The following is an 18,734-nucleotide window of genomic DNA, read 5'->3' as shown; positions in this document are numbered from 1 at the left end:
AGATCCATTGGTGTATTACTGAAGATAACAGCGAAGGAAGGTTTTATGCATCTTTTTCCTTGCTTTGTTGTGTCCGGTATCATATAAAATTCTTAAGGGATGTAATATGCTTCAGATCAACCACGTGACTGGGCTGCAGAAAGACATTTAGTGGGGAATCTGGGTACAAAAATGTAAACTGTCTCAAAGAAAACTGCATTATGAAGATCCAAGAAAATTCTTGCCCTCAGGCTAAATAATAGCTGGACATCCTAGGAACATCTTCAATAATATTTCATTGTTTCATCTCAATAATTTCATTATTTGATATTTGCTGTTTGGCAAAAGCTGTTTTACATATCCAACTGTTTATTTTTTTATCCAAAGATTTTTTAATAAGGTAGTTAGCTACTTTACTTTTAAATAATTATTTTCGTCTTATGAAGTAAAGCAGTACAAAAATACTAAACTTAAATCAAGCCCTCATTTTTAAATTTATTATAGTTATAATAAACAGAATTCCTTATTTTATCTCAATGTGTCAAAGAAACAGATAATATAGACAAGAATTGAAAAAGAGGAGACGAACGAGATGATAGTTGATTTACAAGAATAACTTTAAAATCAACAGCAGAGTCAATGTCTGTGTCAATTACTAAACCACATCACATTTCTCCAGCTCATAAAGGATGTCTATGTGTGTAGTCATCCACTACTAGTTTTTCTTAAATCAAACAGTTCAAACACGCTCTTTTTATAGATGAAACTTTGACTGACATTTTTCACACCAGATGCTTTCCAAGAGAATTTGTGGTTATATCGGATACTCCTGCAAACTGCAGCATCTAAACCATGCACATGTCAATTTTCCTGTCAACAAAGTTTGTGCTATTACACAGATATCTATACTACTGTAAATATATTTGCCTGCAAACCCAATTTTCGTATTTTCATAACAAATTAATCTTTCAGAAATCCATGTGTTCTGAGCTTTTCGCTTCTTTTTCCATAGAGCTTATTAGTACAAATTCAGAGAGCAACAAACTGTGTCCCTATGCAACACAACCCTTTCTTCAAAGTGAATGCCCTTAAGCTGTCTTGCCAATATGGAACACATTTAGTGGATCTGGAGATAAGAAATTATGTTCTTGTAATTAAAGAAAACTGCAAATTATCAAACATTCAGAAAAGGGGAAATATATGGGACATTCTTTCAAAATGTAAATAAACTTTATACTTTGTTAGGTAATGATGACAGAACACATTCCCCAGTCAGGCCATTATATTTTACAGACCAATTAGCATTGGTCATGGAAAATCAACTTCACAGACACATCAATATCAGTAACAGCAAGTTCGGATTTAGCAAGTAAGTATGTAGTAGTCTCTATAGTTCCCTCATGACTCCCTGAAAACAAAAGCACATTCAGAAGTTTGAAAGTATTTGTTTGCTTAACTATCAGAGCTAATGACTGCTTGGGAACTGACTTAGGCCCTTCATATCGTTCCTTCCTCTTCACACAGAAAACTCTCTAGGTTTCTGGTGCTTTCAGCCAAGATATGTACTCTATTTGGATATGTTGGCTAAAATCCAGATGATTGCTTTCACTGCTATCTATCCACTTTGACAGAGGAATACAGGGATTCCAGGCTTGCTAATACATTAAGCATCTTCAGGACCAGTTTCTGGCAGTGAAGCCAGATAGCATGGAATAGCCTACATCCATACTGTTAAATACATCCTTTAGCCTCTCAAACACAGAGATATTATTCAAATTTCCTATTACGAATGGTTGCCTGCCCACACGAACTCCTGACCATGCTTGATAATTATTTGGGAGAATGCTATTTGGCAAGCTCAAGAAGTATGTAGAGACTATTTCAACAATTTAACTGCACAAACACATGAGCTCTTGTATCTGGTAAGGTTCTCTGTTTCTGTTTAATTTACCAAAATAGACAGTCACAGAGGGCATCACTAAAGTACTTGGCAGTTTTTCAGCACCTTTCCATAATTTCAGAGATTATACATTGATTTACCCTGCAGTGGAATGAGGAAAACAGACAGATACCATTAGGCTGGTTTAAATACTTTATTTGTAGTCGTAATGAATGGATTCATGATAAATAATTCAATAGTTCAATTATTTTGACAGTTATGTTTGTGAGGGAAACTAATTAGGAATAAAGTGGTCTCAGCCAGCAATCACAGTTTTCTTAGCAGGGTGGTATGACAACAGTGGGTTGCAAACCCTTGCTGGAGACAGAAAAGTTAAAATAACTCCTACACGAATTGCTACCCATTACAACAATCTTTATTCCCACTAGGTTCTTGCTCATTTCAAACTTAGAAATTTATTTCTAGTTCACTTGTCTGGTTTTGAGGGTTTGAGGGAGGGTGGGTTGTTTTTTGAGTTGGTTTGGGTTTTTTTGCAATCTTTGCACTGTCACTGAAATGATAAATCAAGATAATTTATTATTGGAAGTTCTGCATCCTTACTGAAAGTACTTAATTAAGGAGTACTTTTTGATAGTTTGTTTCTAATGTTTATTATCATATTTATGTTAGTAAAAGGTAGGATATTCTCCAAATGTTCAAAAAGAATTTTAAAAAGACTTCAATAATGCTATGTTATACTATTCTTTATGTGTACTTCAGCAGGTTTTGAATAAGGAGGGGTTTTTTTTAATATACTGTCCAATGAGTTTTCATCAATATTCAAGTACCAAAACTCTTCCAGTCAGCAGTTATGCTACTAGCATTCTGGCTTGAATCAATTAGATTTTACTTTGTTTTTTGCTCTTTCAGGCATTAGTCATGATCTGAAATGCAAAATGTTTCAATCTAAAATGTTCATAGGGTTGCTCAGTCATTTGCTGCTATTTCTGGAAAGTGTCTAAGTACTCTGGTAAGGCACATTTGTCTAGCAACATTAAAGCTTCATTAGCTCAAGAGCGAGATAATTTACATTCTGAATATCACATTCTGCAAAGTTTCATTCTGGCAGCTTTATCTGTGATGGCAAGTCATACAGCGAAGTATAAAAGGGCTCTATTTTCCCCAGACTATGCAAAATACTTGACAGAATATTGTACTTGTCAATTAATTGACAAAATCAATTAACTGATCTTTTCATTTATTTGACAGTGATTTTTCTTACTGATTTGTAATTTGCTAATGTTATATCAGACAGCAGAGTTATTTTCTTGTAAGTAATAAAAAGGTTTTCCATCCAATTTTTAGTCTGGGTAGCAAAGCTTTCTTCTTAACAAAATAACTTCATTGCAAAAGGGAGATTATTATATTATCATTAACATCCCAAACTATAACACTTATATATAATGAAATTTATAATGTGATGTAGTAAAGCTATACAATTTTCTAAACCTGCCAGGAAAGCTCTGTAAACCTCCAAAGAAAGCAAGGGAAGGTTTCTTCTCCATCTACCAAAGACAGTGCGCTTAATGGTAATATTGTTTTGTAACTGAAATATTTAGGAAAAAAAGACAGAATCCTTCTTTTAATAAAGCTAATATAAAGCTGGAGTAAATTCAAGGAGGTGATTGGTGTCAGCCAACATGGCTTCACTAAGGGCAAATCATGCCTGACAAATTTGGTGGCCTTCTATGATGGGGTTACAGCACTGGTGGATAGGGGAAGAGCGACTGATATCATCTACCTGGACTTGTGCAAAGCATTTGACACTGTCCTGCATGACATCCTTGTCTCTAAATTGGAGAGACAAAGACTTGACGGATGGGCCACTCGGTGGATAAAGAATTGGCTGGATGGTCGCACTCAAAGAGTTACGGTCAACGGCTCAATGTCCAAGTGGGCACTAGTGACGAGTGGTGATCCTCAGGGGTCAGTATTGGGACTGGCGCTGTTTAACATCTTTGTCAGCGACACGGATACTGGGATTGAGTGCGCCCTCAGCAAGTTTGCCGACGACACAAAGCTGAGTGGTGCAGTTGACACATTGGAGGGAAGGGATGCCATCCAGAGGGACCTTGACAGGCTTGAGAGCTGGGCCTGTGCAAACCGCATGAAGTTCAACAAGGCCAAGTGCACGGTCCTGCATGTGGCTCAGGGCAATCCCAAGCACAAATACAGGCTGGGTAGAGAATGGCTTGAGAGCAGCCCTGAGAAGGACTTGGGGGTGATGGTTGACGAGAAGCTCAACATGAGCCAGCAATGTGCGCTTTCAGCCCAGAAAGTCAACCGTATCCTGGGCTGCATCAAAAGAAGTGTGACCAGCAGGTCGAGGGAGGTGATTCTGCCCCTTTACTCCACTCTCATGAGACCCCACCTGGAGTACTGCGTCTAGCTCTGGGGCCCCCAACATAAGAAGGACATGGAGCTGTTGGAATGAGTCCAGAAGAGGACCATGAAGATGATGAGAGGGCTGGAGTACCTCTCCTGTGAAGACAGGCTGAGAGAGTTGGGACTGTTCAGCCTGGAGAAGAGAAGGCTCCAAGGAGACCTCATAGCAGCCTTCCAGTACCTGAAGGGGCCTACAGGAAAGCGGAAGAGGGGCTTTTTGCAAGGGCAAGTAGTGACAGGATGAGAGGGAATGGTTTTAAACTGAAAGAGGGCAGATTTAGATTAGATATTAAGAAGAAATTCTTTACTGTGAGGGTAGTGAGACACTGGAACAGGTTGCCCAGAGAAGTTGTGGATGCCCCCTCCCTGGCAGTGTTCAAGGCCAGACTGGATGGGGCTTTGAGGAACCTGGTCTAGTGGAAAGGTGTCCCTGCCCGTGGCAGGGGGATTGGAACTAGATGATCTTTAAGGTCCCTTCCAACCCAAACTATTCTATGATTGTATGATTCTATGAATTGACTGTCTGCTGGACTTGAAAAATTATACATGACCAGAATTCTCAATTTTGTAAAAGGGCAAACTCCATGTTCTTGTTTAATTTCATTGCAGTTCAGTTTGTACACAAAGCTCAACAATTCTGTTAATGGAATATGTGTGTGCATCTGTCTAAAATTCAGTAAATTTAGTTCTTAAACTTGACCATATGTAACAGGAGCCTACGTTTCTCATTAATTTCCTCAGAAATATAGTGGTCATACTGCTAAGGTCATAGTCAATCAACCAAACATCTGCAACTTCAGGGAATGCATTTCCTTTTATAAAATTAAAATGCTTCCTCTTACAACTAATATGGCCGTTTGCTTTCACTGCACTTAGGAAGATGTTCCTGAACCTCAGGCTTCTGATGATTAATATAAAAAAAATCTGGCAAATAAATGTAAGCTTATAATTAATATATTAAGTCTTTAATGAGAAAAAAATATCAGCAACTTAAAATTCTGAAACTTCCTGCTGAATGTAATGAAAGCAAACAACCTTTTGTTATTGTAAAAAGTAACATGATAATTCTATAAAAACTATTTAAACAGTTCCCATTCTTCTCTGGTATTGGTCATTCTCTCCTTTGCCCCTGACCTTAGTGCATTTATAATAAGAAAACTAAATAGGGCTGGAAAAAAAAGGATATGGTAAACTAAATATACAATCTATTTTAATCTTCTCCCCTGCATTACATTTCATTCTTCTAATCATGTTCACAAAACTCTTCTATGTATCTATTAGTATTCATTCATATTTCTTGAAAAAGGGTTACCAGAACTTTAGTGGGTCAGTGATGAGTATAAGTTGAAAATGCATCATTTTATATATCAAAGGGGGATTCTTTTTCTTATATGATTCACTTTGCATTTACTTCATCTACCCACTCTTTTGTTGCCCAGACATTCAGACTTAGAATCATAGAATCATAAAATAATTTTGGTTGGAAAGGACCTATAAATCATCAAGTCCAACCATTAAAATCTTCAGCAATTCTTCAGTCATCTCTATTTTTTAATATCCTGAATAATTTAGTATTATTAGTCTATTTTTTAAGATAATTTCTGAACATGCTGAACAGCTTTGAACATAATACAGATCTCTGTAGAACACCCAAAATTCCACTGTGTGACTTCTATTGTCTTTTAATTAAGTTTTTATTCATGCAATGTCCTTCCTTGTATTAAAATGATGCTTAGCTTTTTAATAGCCCTTTGCAGGGTGAGTTGCAAAATACAAAACTTGCATTTTGAAAACCTACGTAAACTATATCCAACATAGTTCTGTGCTTTCTGACACCATCAAAGATTTCTAGGTTTCTGAGATAGGATTTCTTTTACAAAAGCCATATCAACACTTCCTCAGTATATCATATTTATCCATGCTTCCACTAGTGCTACACTTTGTTATAGTTGTCATAGTGGGCATCCTGCATGCAGTTCCTTAGATGTCCATGAAAGACTTAAAAGATCTGGTTCCTGAAGTGCACAGGTATGAAGACAGTTTTAAAAGAACACTTACAGTTACACACAACTTTAAATTGTTCAGACATCTCATCTTTGTATTCATTCAGGACTCCTAGGTGAATGCTGTCTAGTTCTGGTGACTTGCTGTTCACCTTGTCTGTATATGCCACCACCCCTGTCAATGGCACTTCAGTCTGAGACAGATATTCCAATGAATTCCCCAAAATGAAGAATGTTGTGAATGTTAAGTTTACATGGGTGCAAGAGGGAAACAAACAAATCAATGGAAGTAATACATGCAGAAACTCACTAAGCACATTTAAAAAAACACCTTTCAGTGCAGAAATGTCCTGAGTTGCAAAGTGGAGAAGTACTTACAGGAAATATCACATACACTTATCTGGTCCTCACACTCTTCCCTAGGATTCTGCATTTTTTTCCCTGTGAAGAACACAATATCGAGCAAGATGGGACTTTGATTTGACCCAGTAACAGTCACTTTTACATTCTTCTGCCCTTCTCTCCATTAATTTTCATCCTTTTTTGTTTCTGCTCTTAGAAATAGAAGGCTGAACGATACTGAAAAATTTTGTTCATCACTGTTGACTCCATGCGAAGGTGAAACTAGACACAGATGATTGCCTCCTCTTCGGTAATAGTGGAATACAGGAAGGTCAGTACAATAGAAGCCACTGCAGCCTAGCTCCAGGTGTTGTCTTTCATACTGTCCTTTGCATCTTTTTATGAAATGGAGTATTTAGTGTGAAATTAGTATCTATATCAGACACCTAAAAAATTGGATATTTTTTGCTTATTTTACAAAGATGTTTGAAGGGTGAAGATTTTTTAAATTTTGTTTTCTTTTTTAAGCACTTTCTTTGAAAGAAATTCACAATTTTGTTAGATACTTGCATGGATAGATAAAAGTGCTAATTGAGGTCACAATAATTACAAAAGCATTAAACATGCTGCCGTTCACATTCCTTGTGCCTAAATGCACTTTTACTACCTCCTAACTCCACATAAAAGGTAGATTAGGCTGAAAATTATTCCCCTTGACAAACAGATTATTGTTCCAAAAGAAGCCTGCACACTGCACAGGGACATAACCCCAGTACTCAGAATTCAGAATCAATCAGGTTGGAAGAGACCTCAGGGATCATCGAGTCCAACCATTGCCCTGACACCACCATGTCAACTAGACCATGGCACTAAGTGCCACGTCCAGTCTTTTCTTAAACACATCCAGAGATGGTGACTCCACCACCTCCCTGGGCAGCCCATTCCAATGGCTAATGACCCTTTCTGAAAAGAAATTCTTCCTAATGTCCAACCTGAACCTCCCCTGGTGAAGCTTGAGGCTATGTTCTCTTGTCCTATCACTAGTTGCCTGGGAGAAGAGGTCGACTAGCACTCCACTACAACCTCCCTTCAGGTACTTGTAGGCTGCAATAAGGTCGCCTCTGAGCCTCCTCTTCTCCAGGCTAAACAACCCCAGCTCCCTCAGCCGTTCCTCATAGGTCAGACCCTCCAGACCCTTCACCAGCTTGGTCGCCCTCCTCTGGACTCACTCCAACACCTCAACATCTTTCTTGAAGATGGCCCAGAACTGGACACAGCATTCAAGGTGTGGCCTCACCAGTGCCGCGTACAGCGGGACGATCACTTCCCTAGACCGGCTGGCTACACTGTTCTTAATAGAGGCCAGGATGCCATTGGCCTTCTTGGCCACCTGGGCACACTGCTGGCTCATGTTTAGCCATCTGTCGATCAGCACCCCCAGGTCTCTTTCCACCGGGCTGCTTTCTAACCACTCTTCCCCCAGCCTGTAGCACTGCATGGGGTTGTTGTGGCCGAAGTGTAAGACCCGGCACTTGTTCTTGTTGAACCTCATGTCGTTGGTCTCGGCCCATCTATCTAACCTGTCCAGATCCCTCTGTAGGGCCTTCCTCCCCTCCAGCAGATCAACACTCCCACCCAGCTTGGTGTCATCTGCAAATTTGCTGAGGGTGCACTCAATCCCTACGTCTAGATCATCTATAAAGATATTGAACAGCACCGGCCCCAGAACTGAGCCTGGGGAACACTGCTAGTTACTGGCCACCAGTTGGACTTTTCCCCATTCACAGAATCACAGAATCACAGAATCACAGAATGTTAGGGATTGGAAGGGACCTCGAAAGATCATCTAGTCCAATCCCCCTGCCGGGGCAGGATTGCCTAGACCATATCACACAGGAACGCGTCCAGGCGGGTTTTGAATGTCTCCAGAGAAGGAGACTCCACAACCTCTCTGGGCAGCCTGTTCCAGTGTTCAGTCACCTTTACAATAAAGAAGTTTTTCCTCAAATTTAAGTGGAACCTCCTGTGCTCCAGCTTGCACCCATTGCCCCTTGTCCTGTCAAGGGATGTCACTGAGAAGAGCCTGGCTCCATCCTCATGACACTTGCCCTTTACATATTTATAAACATTAATGAGGTCACCCCTCAGTCTCCTCTTCTCTAAGCTAAAGAGACCCAGCTCCCTCAGCCTCTCCTCATAAGGGAGATGTTCCACTCCCTTAATCATCTTCGTGGCTCTGCGCTGGACTCTCTCTAGCAGTTCCCTGTCCTTCTTGAACTGAGGGGCCCAGAACTGGACACAATACTCCAGATGCGGCCTCACCAGGGCAGAGTAGAGGGGGAGGAGAACCTCTCTCGACCTGCTGACCACACCCCTTCTAATACACCCCAGGATGCCATTGGCCTTCTTGTCCACAAGGGCACACTGCTGGCTCATGGTCATCCTGTTGTCCACTAGGACCCCCAGGTCCCTTTCCCCTACGCTGCTCTCCAACAGCTCTGTCCCCAACTTGTACTGGTACATGGGGTTGTTCTTGCCCAGATGCAGGACTCTACACTTGCCCTTGTTATATTTCATTAAATTTCTCCCCGCCCAACTCTCCAGCCTGTCCAGGTCTCTCTGAATGGCTGCGCAGCCTTCCGGTGTGTCAGCCACTCCTCCCAGTTTTGTGTCATCAGCGAACTTGCTGACAGCGCACTCTAATCCCTCATCCAAGTCATTAATGAATATATTGAATAGAACTGGTCCCAGAACCGACCCTTGCGGAACTCCGCTAGACACAGACCTCCAACTGGACTCTGTCCCGCTGACCACTACTCTCTGGCTTCTTTCCTTCAGCCAGTTTACAATCCACCTCACTACCCGATCATCCAGACCACACTTCCCCAGTTTAGCTGCGAGGATGCTGTGGGAGACCGTGTCAAACGCTTTACTGAAATCGAGATAGACCACATCCACAGCTTTACCATCATCTATCCACCGGGTAACATCCTCATAAAAGGCTATCAAGTTGGTTGAGCAAGACTTCCCGTTGGTGAAGCCATGCTGAGTGCCCCTAATGATCCCCCTATCCTTGATGTGCCTAGAGACAGCACCAAGGACAAGTTGCTCCATCACCTTTCCGGGGATGGAGGTGAGGCTGACCGGTCTATAGTTACCCGGGTCCTCCTTCCTGCCCTTTTTGAAGACTGGAGTGACATTCGCTTTCCTCCAGTCCTCAGGCACCTCTCCCGTTGCCCACGACTTAGCAAAGATGATGGAGAGTGGCCTAGCAATGACTTCCGCCAGCTCCCTCAGCACCCGCGGGTGCATCCCATCAGGGCCCGTGGATTTATGGACATCCAGATTGCTTAATTGGTCCCTGACCCAGCCCTCATCAACCAAGACAGATTCCTCCTCTATCTTGACTTCTTCTGAGGCCGCAGGGGTCCAGGGCTCCTCAGGACAGCCTCCAACAGTATAGACAGAGGCAAAGAAGGCATTCAGTAACTCCGCCTTCTTTTTATCCTCTGTCTCCAGGACCCCCACCTCATTCATCAGTGGGCCTACATTGCCTCTAGTGTTGGCTTTATCTGCAATGTATTTGAAGAAGCCCTTTCTGTTGTCCTTGACCTCTCTTGCAAGGTTTAATTCCAAGGAGGCCTTAGCTTTCCTAGTTGCCTCCCTACATCCTCTGACAACAGACTTATATTCCTCCCAAGTGGCCAGCCCCTCCTTCCACGATCTGTACACCTTCTTCTTCCACTTGAGTTTGCCCAGCAGTTCCCTGTTCAACCATGCAGGTCTCTTGGTCCCCTTCCTTGACTTCCTACCTGCTGGGATGCTCTGATCTTGAGCTCGGAAGAAGCAGTCCTTGAACGCTAACCAACTATCTTGGGCCCCCTTACCTTCTAGTACCCTGTCCCATGGGATTTCCCCTAGCAATTGCTTGAAAAGGCCAAAGTTGGCCCTCCTGAAGTTCAGGGTTGTGATTCTGCTAGCTATTCTGTTCCTGCCACATGAGATCCTGAACTCTACCATCTCATGGTCGCTACAACCAAGGCTGCCCTCAACCTTCACCTCTTCAACCAGACCCTCCTTGTTAGTGAGGATCAGATCCAGCAGCGCTCCTCTCCTAGTTGGCTCATCCACCATTTGCATCAGAAAGTTATCATCAATGCACTGGAGGAACCTCCTGGACTGAGGATGGCTGGCTGAGTAGGCCTCCCAGCAAATATCAGGGTAGTTGAAATCCCCCACAACAACCAGGCCCTGTAATTGCGAGACTGCTCTCAGCTGCCTGTAGAAGGCCTCATCACCGTCCTCATCCTGATCCGGTGGCCTGTAATAGACACCCACAACAGTATCACCCCTGCCAGCCTGCCCCTTAATTCGCACCCAAATTGAATTCACCACCATTGAATTCCAGTACATTCCAGTAGCTCTAATTTAGGTTGAGATATGTTTTCGTAAATTAATTGGGATGATAATTTCAGTTAGATGATACTTTAAAATGAAGTTTAAGACTTGCCTTTAACAATATTCTGATGTCTGCACATCTTTTTCTTTCTTGTTTTGATCTCTGTGTCAGTACTCATGGTGAAACCTGCAGTATCCAAACAGTCCTTATATCCACTGTGTTAGCATATAGTATGCTAATATACACTGAAGCAGAATCATAGAATCATAGAGTACCATCAAGTCCAACTCCCTCCTCCTCACAGGACTATCTAAAACTAAACCATATGACTAAGAGCATTGTCCAGACACTCCTTGAACTCTGACAGGCTTGGTGCCACGACCACTTCCCTGGGGAGCCTGTTCCAGTGAACAACTATCCTCTCAGTGAAGCACCTTTTCCTAATGTCCAATCTGAACTTCCCCTGACACAGCTTCATTCCATTTCCTTGTGTCCTATCGCTGGTCACTAGAGAGAGGAGATCAGCACCTTCCCCTACATTGCCCCCATTGAAGAAGTTGTAGACTGGATGAGGTCACCCCTCAGCCTTTTCTTCTCCAAGGTGAACAAAGGAAGTGACCTCAGCCACTTCTCCTAAGTCTTGCCCTCAAGACCTTTCACCATCCTGGTTGCCCTCCTCTGGACACACTAATAGTTTGATGTCCTTCTTATATTGAGGTGCTCAAAACTGCACACAGTACTCGAGGTGGGGCTTGCACCAGTGCAGTGTGGAGCAGGACAATCACCTCCCTCGACCAGCTAGCTATGCTGTGCTTGATGCCCCACCAGGACATGGTTGGCCCTTTCGGCTGCCAGGACACACTGGTGACTCATATTCAACTTGACATCAACCCAAACCCCCAGATCTCTTTCCACAGGGCTGCTCTCCAGCCTCTCATCCCCCATTTTGTGCATATAACCAGGATTACCCTATCCCACATACAGAATCCTGCACTTTCTCTTGTTAAATTTCATTCATTTGGTGATTTCCCATCTCTCTAGTCTATCCAGATCTCTCTGTAAGGCCTCCCTACCCTTGAGGGAGTCCACAGCTCCTCCTAGTTTAGTATCACCAGCAAATTTACTTACTGTACATTTGATTCCCACATACAGATCATTTACAAAACATTAAGGAGCTCTGGCCCTAAAACTGAGCCCTGTGGAACCCCACTGGTGACGGGCTGCCAGCCTGATGCAACCCTATTTACTATAACTCTTTGAGCCTGTCCTGTCAGCCAATTGCTCACTCAACTTATTATGTATTTGTCCAACCATATAATGTATATTGCATCAGAAAAAAATCCTCATGGGAAAAAAAAATGTATCCAACATACAATACTCGGAACTTTTTTCACAAATCTTTTTTTTTCCCCTAAGAAAATTATGTCCTCTTATGGTAAGACCTGGTCATCATCAGAGACAATATATAGTTGTACTTGAATACAAAAGTAGGCAAAAGTCCGAAAGATAACCCTATTTATGTGCTAGGATGTGAACATTTAATACAAACTGTTTAAAATATAAATAAAGACAATGTAAATACAGTTTTTAACATTAATTTTCTGCTTGAGGAATAGTATTGTGAGTGTTGCATCACAATTTCTTTTTCTGGTTTGGGTTCGTAAACAATATTTTTCTTCTTCAGTGTTAAAATAAATATTTGTGCTCATATGTTACCTGTTTGACTTTATGATTCTCACCTGTCAAAAGTGATCTTAATAGAATGTCCTGGTCTCGCTTCAATCACCCATTCACAATTAAGCGAGTCCTTATAATATCCTGGCCACCCTGGTGGTAAGATAACACCACTTGATGCTGTCAGATGCCCACCACATGGTGCTGAAAGAAAAAAGCATGTATACTTGTATCATACACAGTATTTGTAATACAATATTATATATTCAAAGAACTTACAAAAATTGAATTAAAAAACATAGGAAAAAAGTTTAAAATACAACACAACTAAATTTTCTACATTATGTTATAAGCACTATGTTTTCTTCAGAATTGTAAGTCCTGAAATGTAACTTATCATAGCTTATTACTCTGTATGTATCTTAATACACAGAGCATGGAACTTGATTCTGCCAGCCTTCCCTCTGTTGAAAGGCATATTATCTCATTAAAAAATAATGTATCATCATTTTTTAGATCTGTATGATTCCACATTTATGTGGAAAAAGACAAATTGTTCCAAGTAATTTATAATTAATTATTTTCATTGTACTGTGCCATCTAATACCTTTTTGAGTAATTATTCAGCTCAGAGGAACTGATTGTTGTAAATATTCCATTGACTCATAGAATGGTTGAAGTTGGAAGGGACCTCTGGAAATCATCTAGTCCATCCCCTGCTCAATACAGCAGATCACACACAGTCAAGATCATGCCCTCCCTCCAAAGGCAGACACTCTACAGTCTCTCTGGGAAATCTGTTCCAGTGTTTGATCACTCTCACAGTGAAAGTTCTTTCTTATGTTTAAACAGAATTTCTTGTATTTCAGGTTATGTCCATTGCCACTGGACACCACTAAGAAGAGTCTGGCTCCATCTTCTTCACACCATCCCATCAGGTATTGATACACATTGACAAGATCCCTCCTGAGTCCTAAGCCTTTTCTTCTCCAGTCAGAACAACCCCAGTTCTCCCAACCTCTTCTTGTATGACAGATGCTCCAAGTCCTTAATCATCTTTGTGACCCTTCACTGGACTTACTACAGTATGTCCATGTCTGTCTTGTACTGGGGAAACCAGGACTGTGCACAGCACTCCTGATGTAGCTTCACCGAAGCTGAATAGAGGGGAAGGACCTGTCATTTCCTCCAAGCCCAATTCTCCAGCCTCTCTGTCAAGGTGTCTCTGAACAGCAGCACAAGCATATGGTGTATCAGCCACTCCTCCCAGTTTTACATCATCTTCAGACTTGCTCAGGGTGCACTCTGTCCCAGCATTCAGATAATTTCTGAAGATTTTAAACAGTATTGGATCTGGTATTGACTCCTGGGACACACCACTATGGACTAGCCTCCAGCTGGACTTTGTGCCACTGACCACAACCCTATGAGCCAAACAATTCAGTCAGTTTTCAGTCCACCTCACTGTTCACCTCTCTAGCCCATACTTCATCAGTTTGTCTATGAGAATCTTGTATGATACAGTGTCAAACACTTTACTAAAACAGATAAAAATTATCCATTACTCTCCCCTCATCCATCAGGCCAGTCATCTCAGCGCAGAAGGCTATCAGCTTGGTCAGGCATTATTTCCCCTTCATAAATCCATGCTGACTGCTCCCAGTCACCATCATGTTCTTCATTGTTTGGAAATGGTTTCCAGGAATATTGCTGCATCACCTTTCCCAGTGATTGAGGTGAGACCTGTAGTTCCTCAGATCCTCCTTCTTTTCTTTCTTGAAGATAGGAATTTGCTTTCTTCCAGTCCTAAGAAACCTCCCTGGGTTAAATGACCTTCCCAAGAGGATTGAGAGTGGCTTTGCAATGTCACTAGCTGGCTTCCTCATCATTCTTGGGTGCATCCCATCAGGCTCATTCAAATTTGTTTAGATGTTCTCTAACTTGATCCTCCTCCATGAAAGGGAAAAAAGTATTGCAACAGAGCTATGAAAGTAACAGGGCTAGACAGGGCACATTTTTCAGAGCAGGATCAAAGGACTTTGGTACAGGATTAAACAACAGCAGAAACGACTGAATAAATTTTGGGAAACATGAGTCCCTTAAAAAATTAAGCTGTCATAGCATAGGGCTTTGGGATGTTAAATTTTGCCAGAGGCTATGGAGCACTCTAAAATAGGAAGACTTTCAAGGTCAGGTAAATTTATCTTAGTATCATTTGTATTACACTCGAGTAGTCAGTCAATTCCATATTGCAGTGCAGGAAATCTTGTCACTTTTCTTCTGTTTCTCTAAGTAGTGACAAGCAAACCCATTATGCCATATGGAAATGAATACTAACATGAATTTATGAGTAGTAAATTAATATTCCTAGTTTTGATTCAATGTTTTCAACAACAAAAAAATGAACTCAGAGAGGTTATTTGACTTCATTCATGACTTGCACTTCTCTCTGGGAAGCTTTTCCAGATTCAAGAAAGTGGGAGAAAAAAGCAACCCACAAAACATGAAACATACACACTGAATTGTCATCTGGGGCAAAATGATGAACCAGGAAAATGGCATTTACATTCCATGTGTATAGTTAATGAAGAATGAAATTTATTCCATGATGTTTTTTTTTAATTTACATTTTGTCATATTAAAAATGAGAACAACCAGAAGACTGTTGATCCTCACCTGATTATAATCCATCACTTTACATATTTCAGGTGTTGCTTATAGAGATTGTTAAGTATAAAGACACAGAACAGAGTGATAACAAGAAACAACAGTTGCTCAGAAATCTCAGCCAGCCAGAAGCAAACTAAATTATCTCTAAACTAACTAGAAAGGATGCTTAGTCCATGCTATAATCCAAACCCATAAACTCCTTCAATTATCAACTAGAAAGAGAACCCACATCAGAAAGGAACACATCCTGAATGTAACTTAAAAGACCTATACTTTCTTCTATACAAAAACAAACAATAGGCAAAATCTTTAAAAAGTCTTACAGTTTAATCCTTTCCTCATTAAACACTAGGTAAATATCCTGCAAGGTTCAAAGAAAGGATAAGTGAGTGGTATTTATGAATTTTCTTAAAAAGCCATTTCTGTATTTGTTTTCTCTATCTTTTTTTTCAAGTGCCCACCTTGGGTCCTTTAGCTCTCCTTTAGCTCTCCTGAAGTCTAGGATTACAAGCCTGGACTTCAGGAGAGCTAACTTTGGCCTCCTCAAGGACCTACTTGGGGTATCCCATGGGTTAGAGCTTCAGAAGGTAGGGGAGTCCAAGAGAGCTGGTTAACATTCAAGCATCACTTCCTCCAAGCTCAAGATCGGTGCATCCCTACGAGTAAGAAATCAAGGAAAGTGGGTGGGAGACCTGCATGGATGAGCAAGGAGCTTCTGACAAAACTCAAATGGAAGAAGGAAGTTTACGGAATGTGGAAAAAGGGACAGGCCACTTGGGAGGAATACAATAAAGTTGTCAGAGTATGCAGGGATGCGACGAGGAAGGCTAAGGCCCACCTGGACTTAAAAGTGGCAAGAGACATCAAGGACAAGAAGAAGGGCTTCTTCAAGTACATCAGCAGCAAAGGAAGACTAGGGAAAACGTGGGTCCACTGCTGAATGAGGTGGGTGCCCCGGTGACGGAGGATACAGAGAAGGCGGAGTTACTGAATGCCGCCTTTGCTTCAGTCTTTACTGCTAAAGCTGTCGTTCGGGAATCCCAGGCTCTGGAGATAAGACAGAAAGTCTAGAGAAAGGAAGACATTCCCTTGGCCAAGGAGGACTGAGTTAGAGATCATTTAGACAAACTGGATACCCACAAATCTATGGGCCCTCATAGGATGCACCCACAAGTGCTGAGGGAGCTGTCAGATGTTATTGCCAAGCCACTCTCTATCATCTCTGAAAGGTAATGGAGAACAGGAGAGGTGGCTGAGGACTGGAGGAAAGCCAATGTCACTCCAGTCTTCAAAAAGGGCAAGAAGGAGGACCGAGGCAACTACAGGCCAGTCAGCCTCACCTCCATCCCTGGAAAGGTGATTGAACAGCTCATTCTGGATGCCATCTCCAAGCGTGCAGAGGAAAAGAAGGTTATCAGGAGAAGTCAAGATGAATTCACCAAGGGGAAAGCATGCTTGACTAATCTGATGGCCTTCTATGAAGACATGACCAGCTGGGTAGATGAGGGGAGAGCAGTGGATGTTGTCTACCTTGACTTCAGCAAGGCTTTTGACACTGTCTCCCATCACATCCTCACAGGAAAGCTCAGGAAATGTGGGTTAGATGAGTGGACATTGAGGTGGATTGAGAACTGGTTGAATGGCAGAGCTTAGAGGGTTGTGATCAGTGGTGCTGAGTCTAGTTGGAGGCCTGTAGCTAGTGGTGTTCCCCAGGGGTCAGTACTGGGTCCAGTCCTGTTTAATTTATTCGTCAGTGATCTGGATGAAGGGACTGAGTGTACCCTCAGCAAGTTTGCTGATGACACAGAACTGGGAGGAGTGGCCGATACACCAGAAGGCTGTGCGGCCATTCAGAGAGACCTGGTCAGGCTAAAGCGTTGGGTGGAGAGGAACCTCATGAAGTTCAACAAAGGCAAGTGTAGGGTTCTGCATCTAGGGAGGAACAACGCCATGCACCAGTACAGGTTGGGGGTTGACCTGCTGGAAAGCAGCTCTGCAGAGAAAGACCTGGAAGTCCTGGTGGACAACAAGTTCACCACGAGCCAACAATGTGCCCTTGTGGCCAAGAAGGCAAATGGTATCCTGGGGTGCATTGAAAAAGTGTGGCCAGCAGGTTGAGGGAAGTTATCCCCCCCCTCTACACTGCCCTAGTGAGGCCACACCTGGAGTACTGTGTCCAGTCCTGGGCCGCCCAGTTCAGGACAGACAAGGAACTACTGGAGAGAGTCCAGCGGAGGGCTACAAAGATGATTAGAGGACTGGAGCATCTCTCTTATGAGGAAAAGCTGAGAGAGCTGGGTCTTTTTAGCCTGGAGAAGACAAGACTGAGAGAGGAACTTATCAACACTTAAAAATATGTAAAGGGCAGGTGTCAGGAGGATGGGGCCAGACTCAGTGGTGTCCAATAACAGGACAAGGGGCAACAAGCACAAACTGAAACACAGGAAGTTCCATGTAAATATGAGGAAAAACTTCTTTACTTTGAGGGTGACAGAGCACTGGAACAGGCTGCCCAGGGAGGTTGTGGAGTCTCCTTCTCTGGAGATATTCAAAACCCACCTGGACATGACACTGTGCAATGTCCTCTAGGGGAACCTGCTTTGGCAGGGGGGTTGGACTAGATGATCTCCAGAGGTCCCTTCCAATCCTAACCATTCTGTGATTCTGTGATCTATGTGTTTGTGGAAAAAAAATTACACAAAGATAAAATTGAATACTTTATCAACTGTGTATAGAGTTTCAAAATGAGAAAACATCTTTTGATGAAGAATCTCTCTTTCCTCCCTGCTTTGGAGTGGGCTGGTTTTGCTTTAGGCAAAAAAAAACCTGCTTCATGGCGTAACTCATTACATTGTTTAATCAGGATAAGAAATCCTGCTAGTACCTCATCTAGGTTCACATACACTACTGCTACCAGACTGCTAACATGTTTTTTCCAGTTCCTTTAAATTTTCTTAGAAAGGCACAGTCTTATGAGAATTGAGCCGTCAAAATGCCCGAATAACAAAACCCATAAAAATTATATGATCCAGATCCTTAAGTTACTGCAATGACACTGATATTAATGGAGGTGTGAGATTTACACCAATTAGAAGGTTTGGATTAGTTTCTTCAAAAAAGTATAATTTAATTGTGTCTGACTATATATATATTGTTTACTAAAAGATATACATTTTTTTGAAATTACTTTTAGCAGACACTCTCTGATTGTTTATTAAATACATTCATATGTCTTGGTTTAGGACCCACCACTATTAAGCATCAAGGAATCAGACTACTTTTTCTTTTTTTTCTCACTGTATTTCATACTAAAGAGAGATTTAATCCTAAGTATAGCTTATGT

At 41.8% G+C, this 18,734-nt stretch overlaps 1 protein-coding gene across 1 annotated transcript in view; it reads right to left on the bottom strand.

Annotated features, from left to right (window-relative positions):
• Window positions 1-18,734, bottom strand: part of CSMD1 (CUB and Sushi multiple domains 1) — a 1,320,281-nt gene that overhangs the window by 321,095 nt on the left and 980,452 nt on the right. Inside the window, 1 exon segment of the mRNA XM_068415956.1 lies at window positions 12,787-12,925. Within this exon segment, the coding sequence (XP_068272057.1) occupies window positions 12,787-12,925 (139 nt within the window).

The sequence above is a fragment of the Nyctibius grandis genome, chromosome 1 (genome assembly GCF_013368605.1).
Source record: "Nyctibius grandis isolate bNycGra1 chromosome 1, bNycGra1.pri, whole genome shotgun sequence".
Taxonomy (NCBI): Eukaryota; Metazoa; Chordata; class Aves; order Nyctibiiformes; family Nyctibiidae; genus Nyctibius; species Nyctibius grandis.
This window is presented reverse-complemented; position numbering and strand designations above follow the sequence as displayed.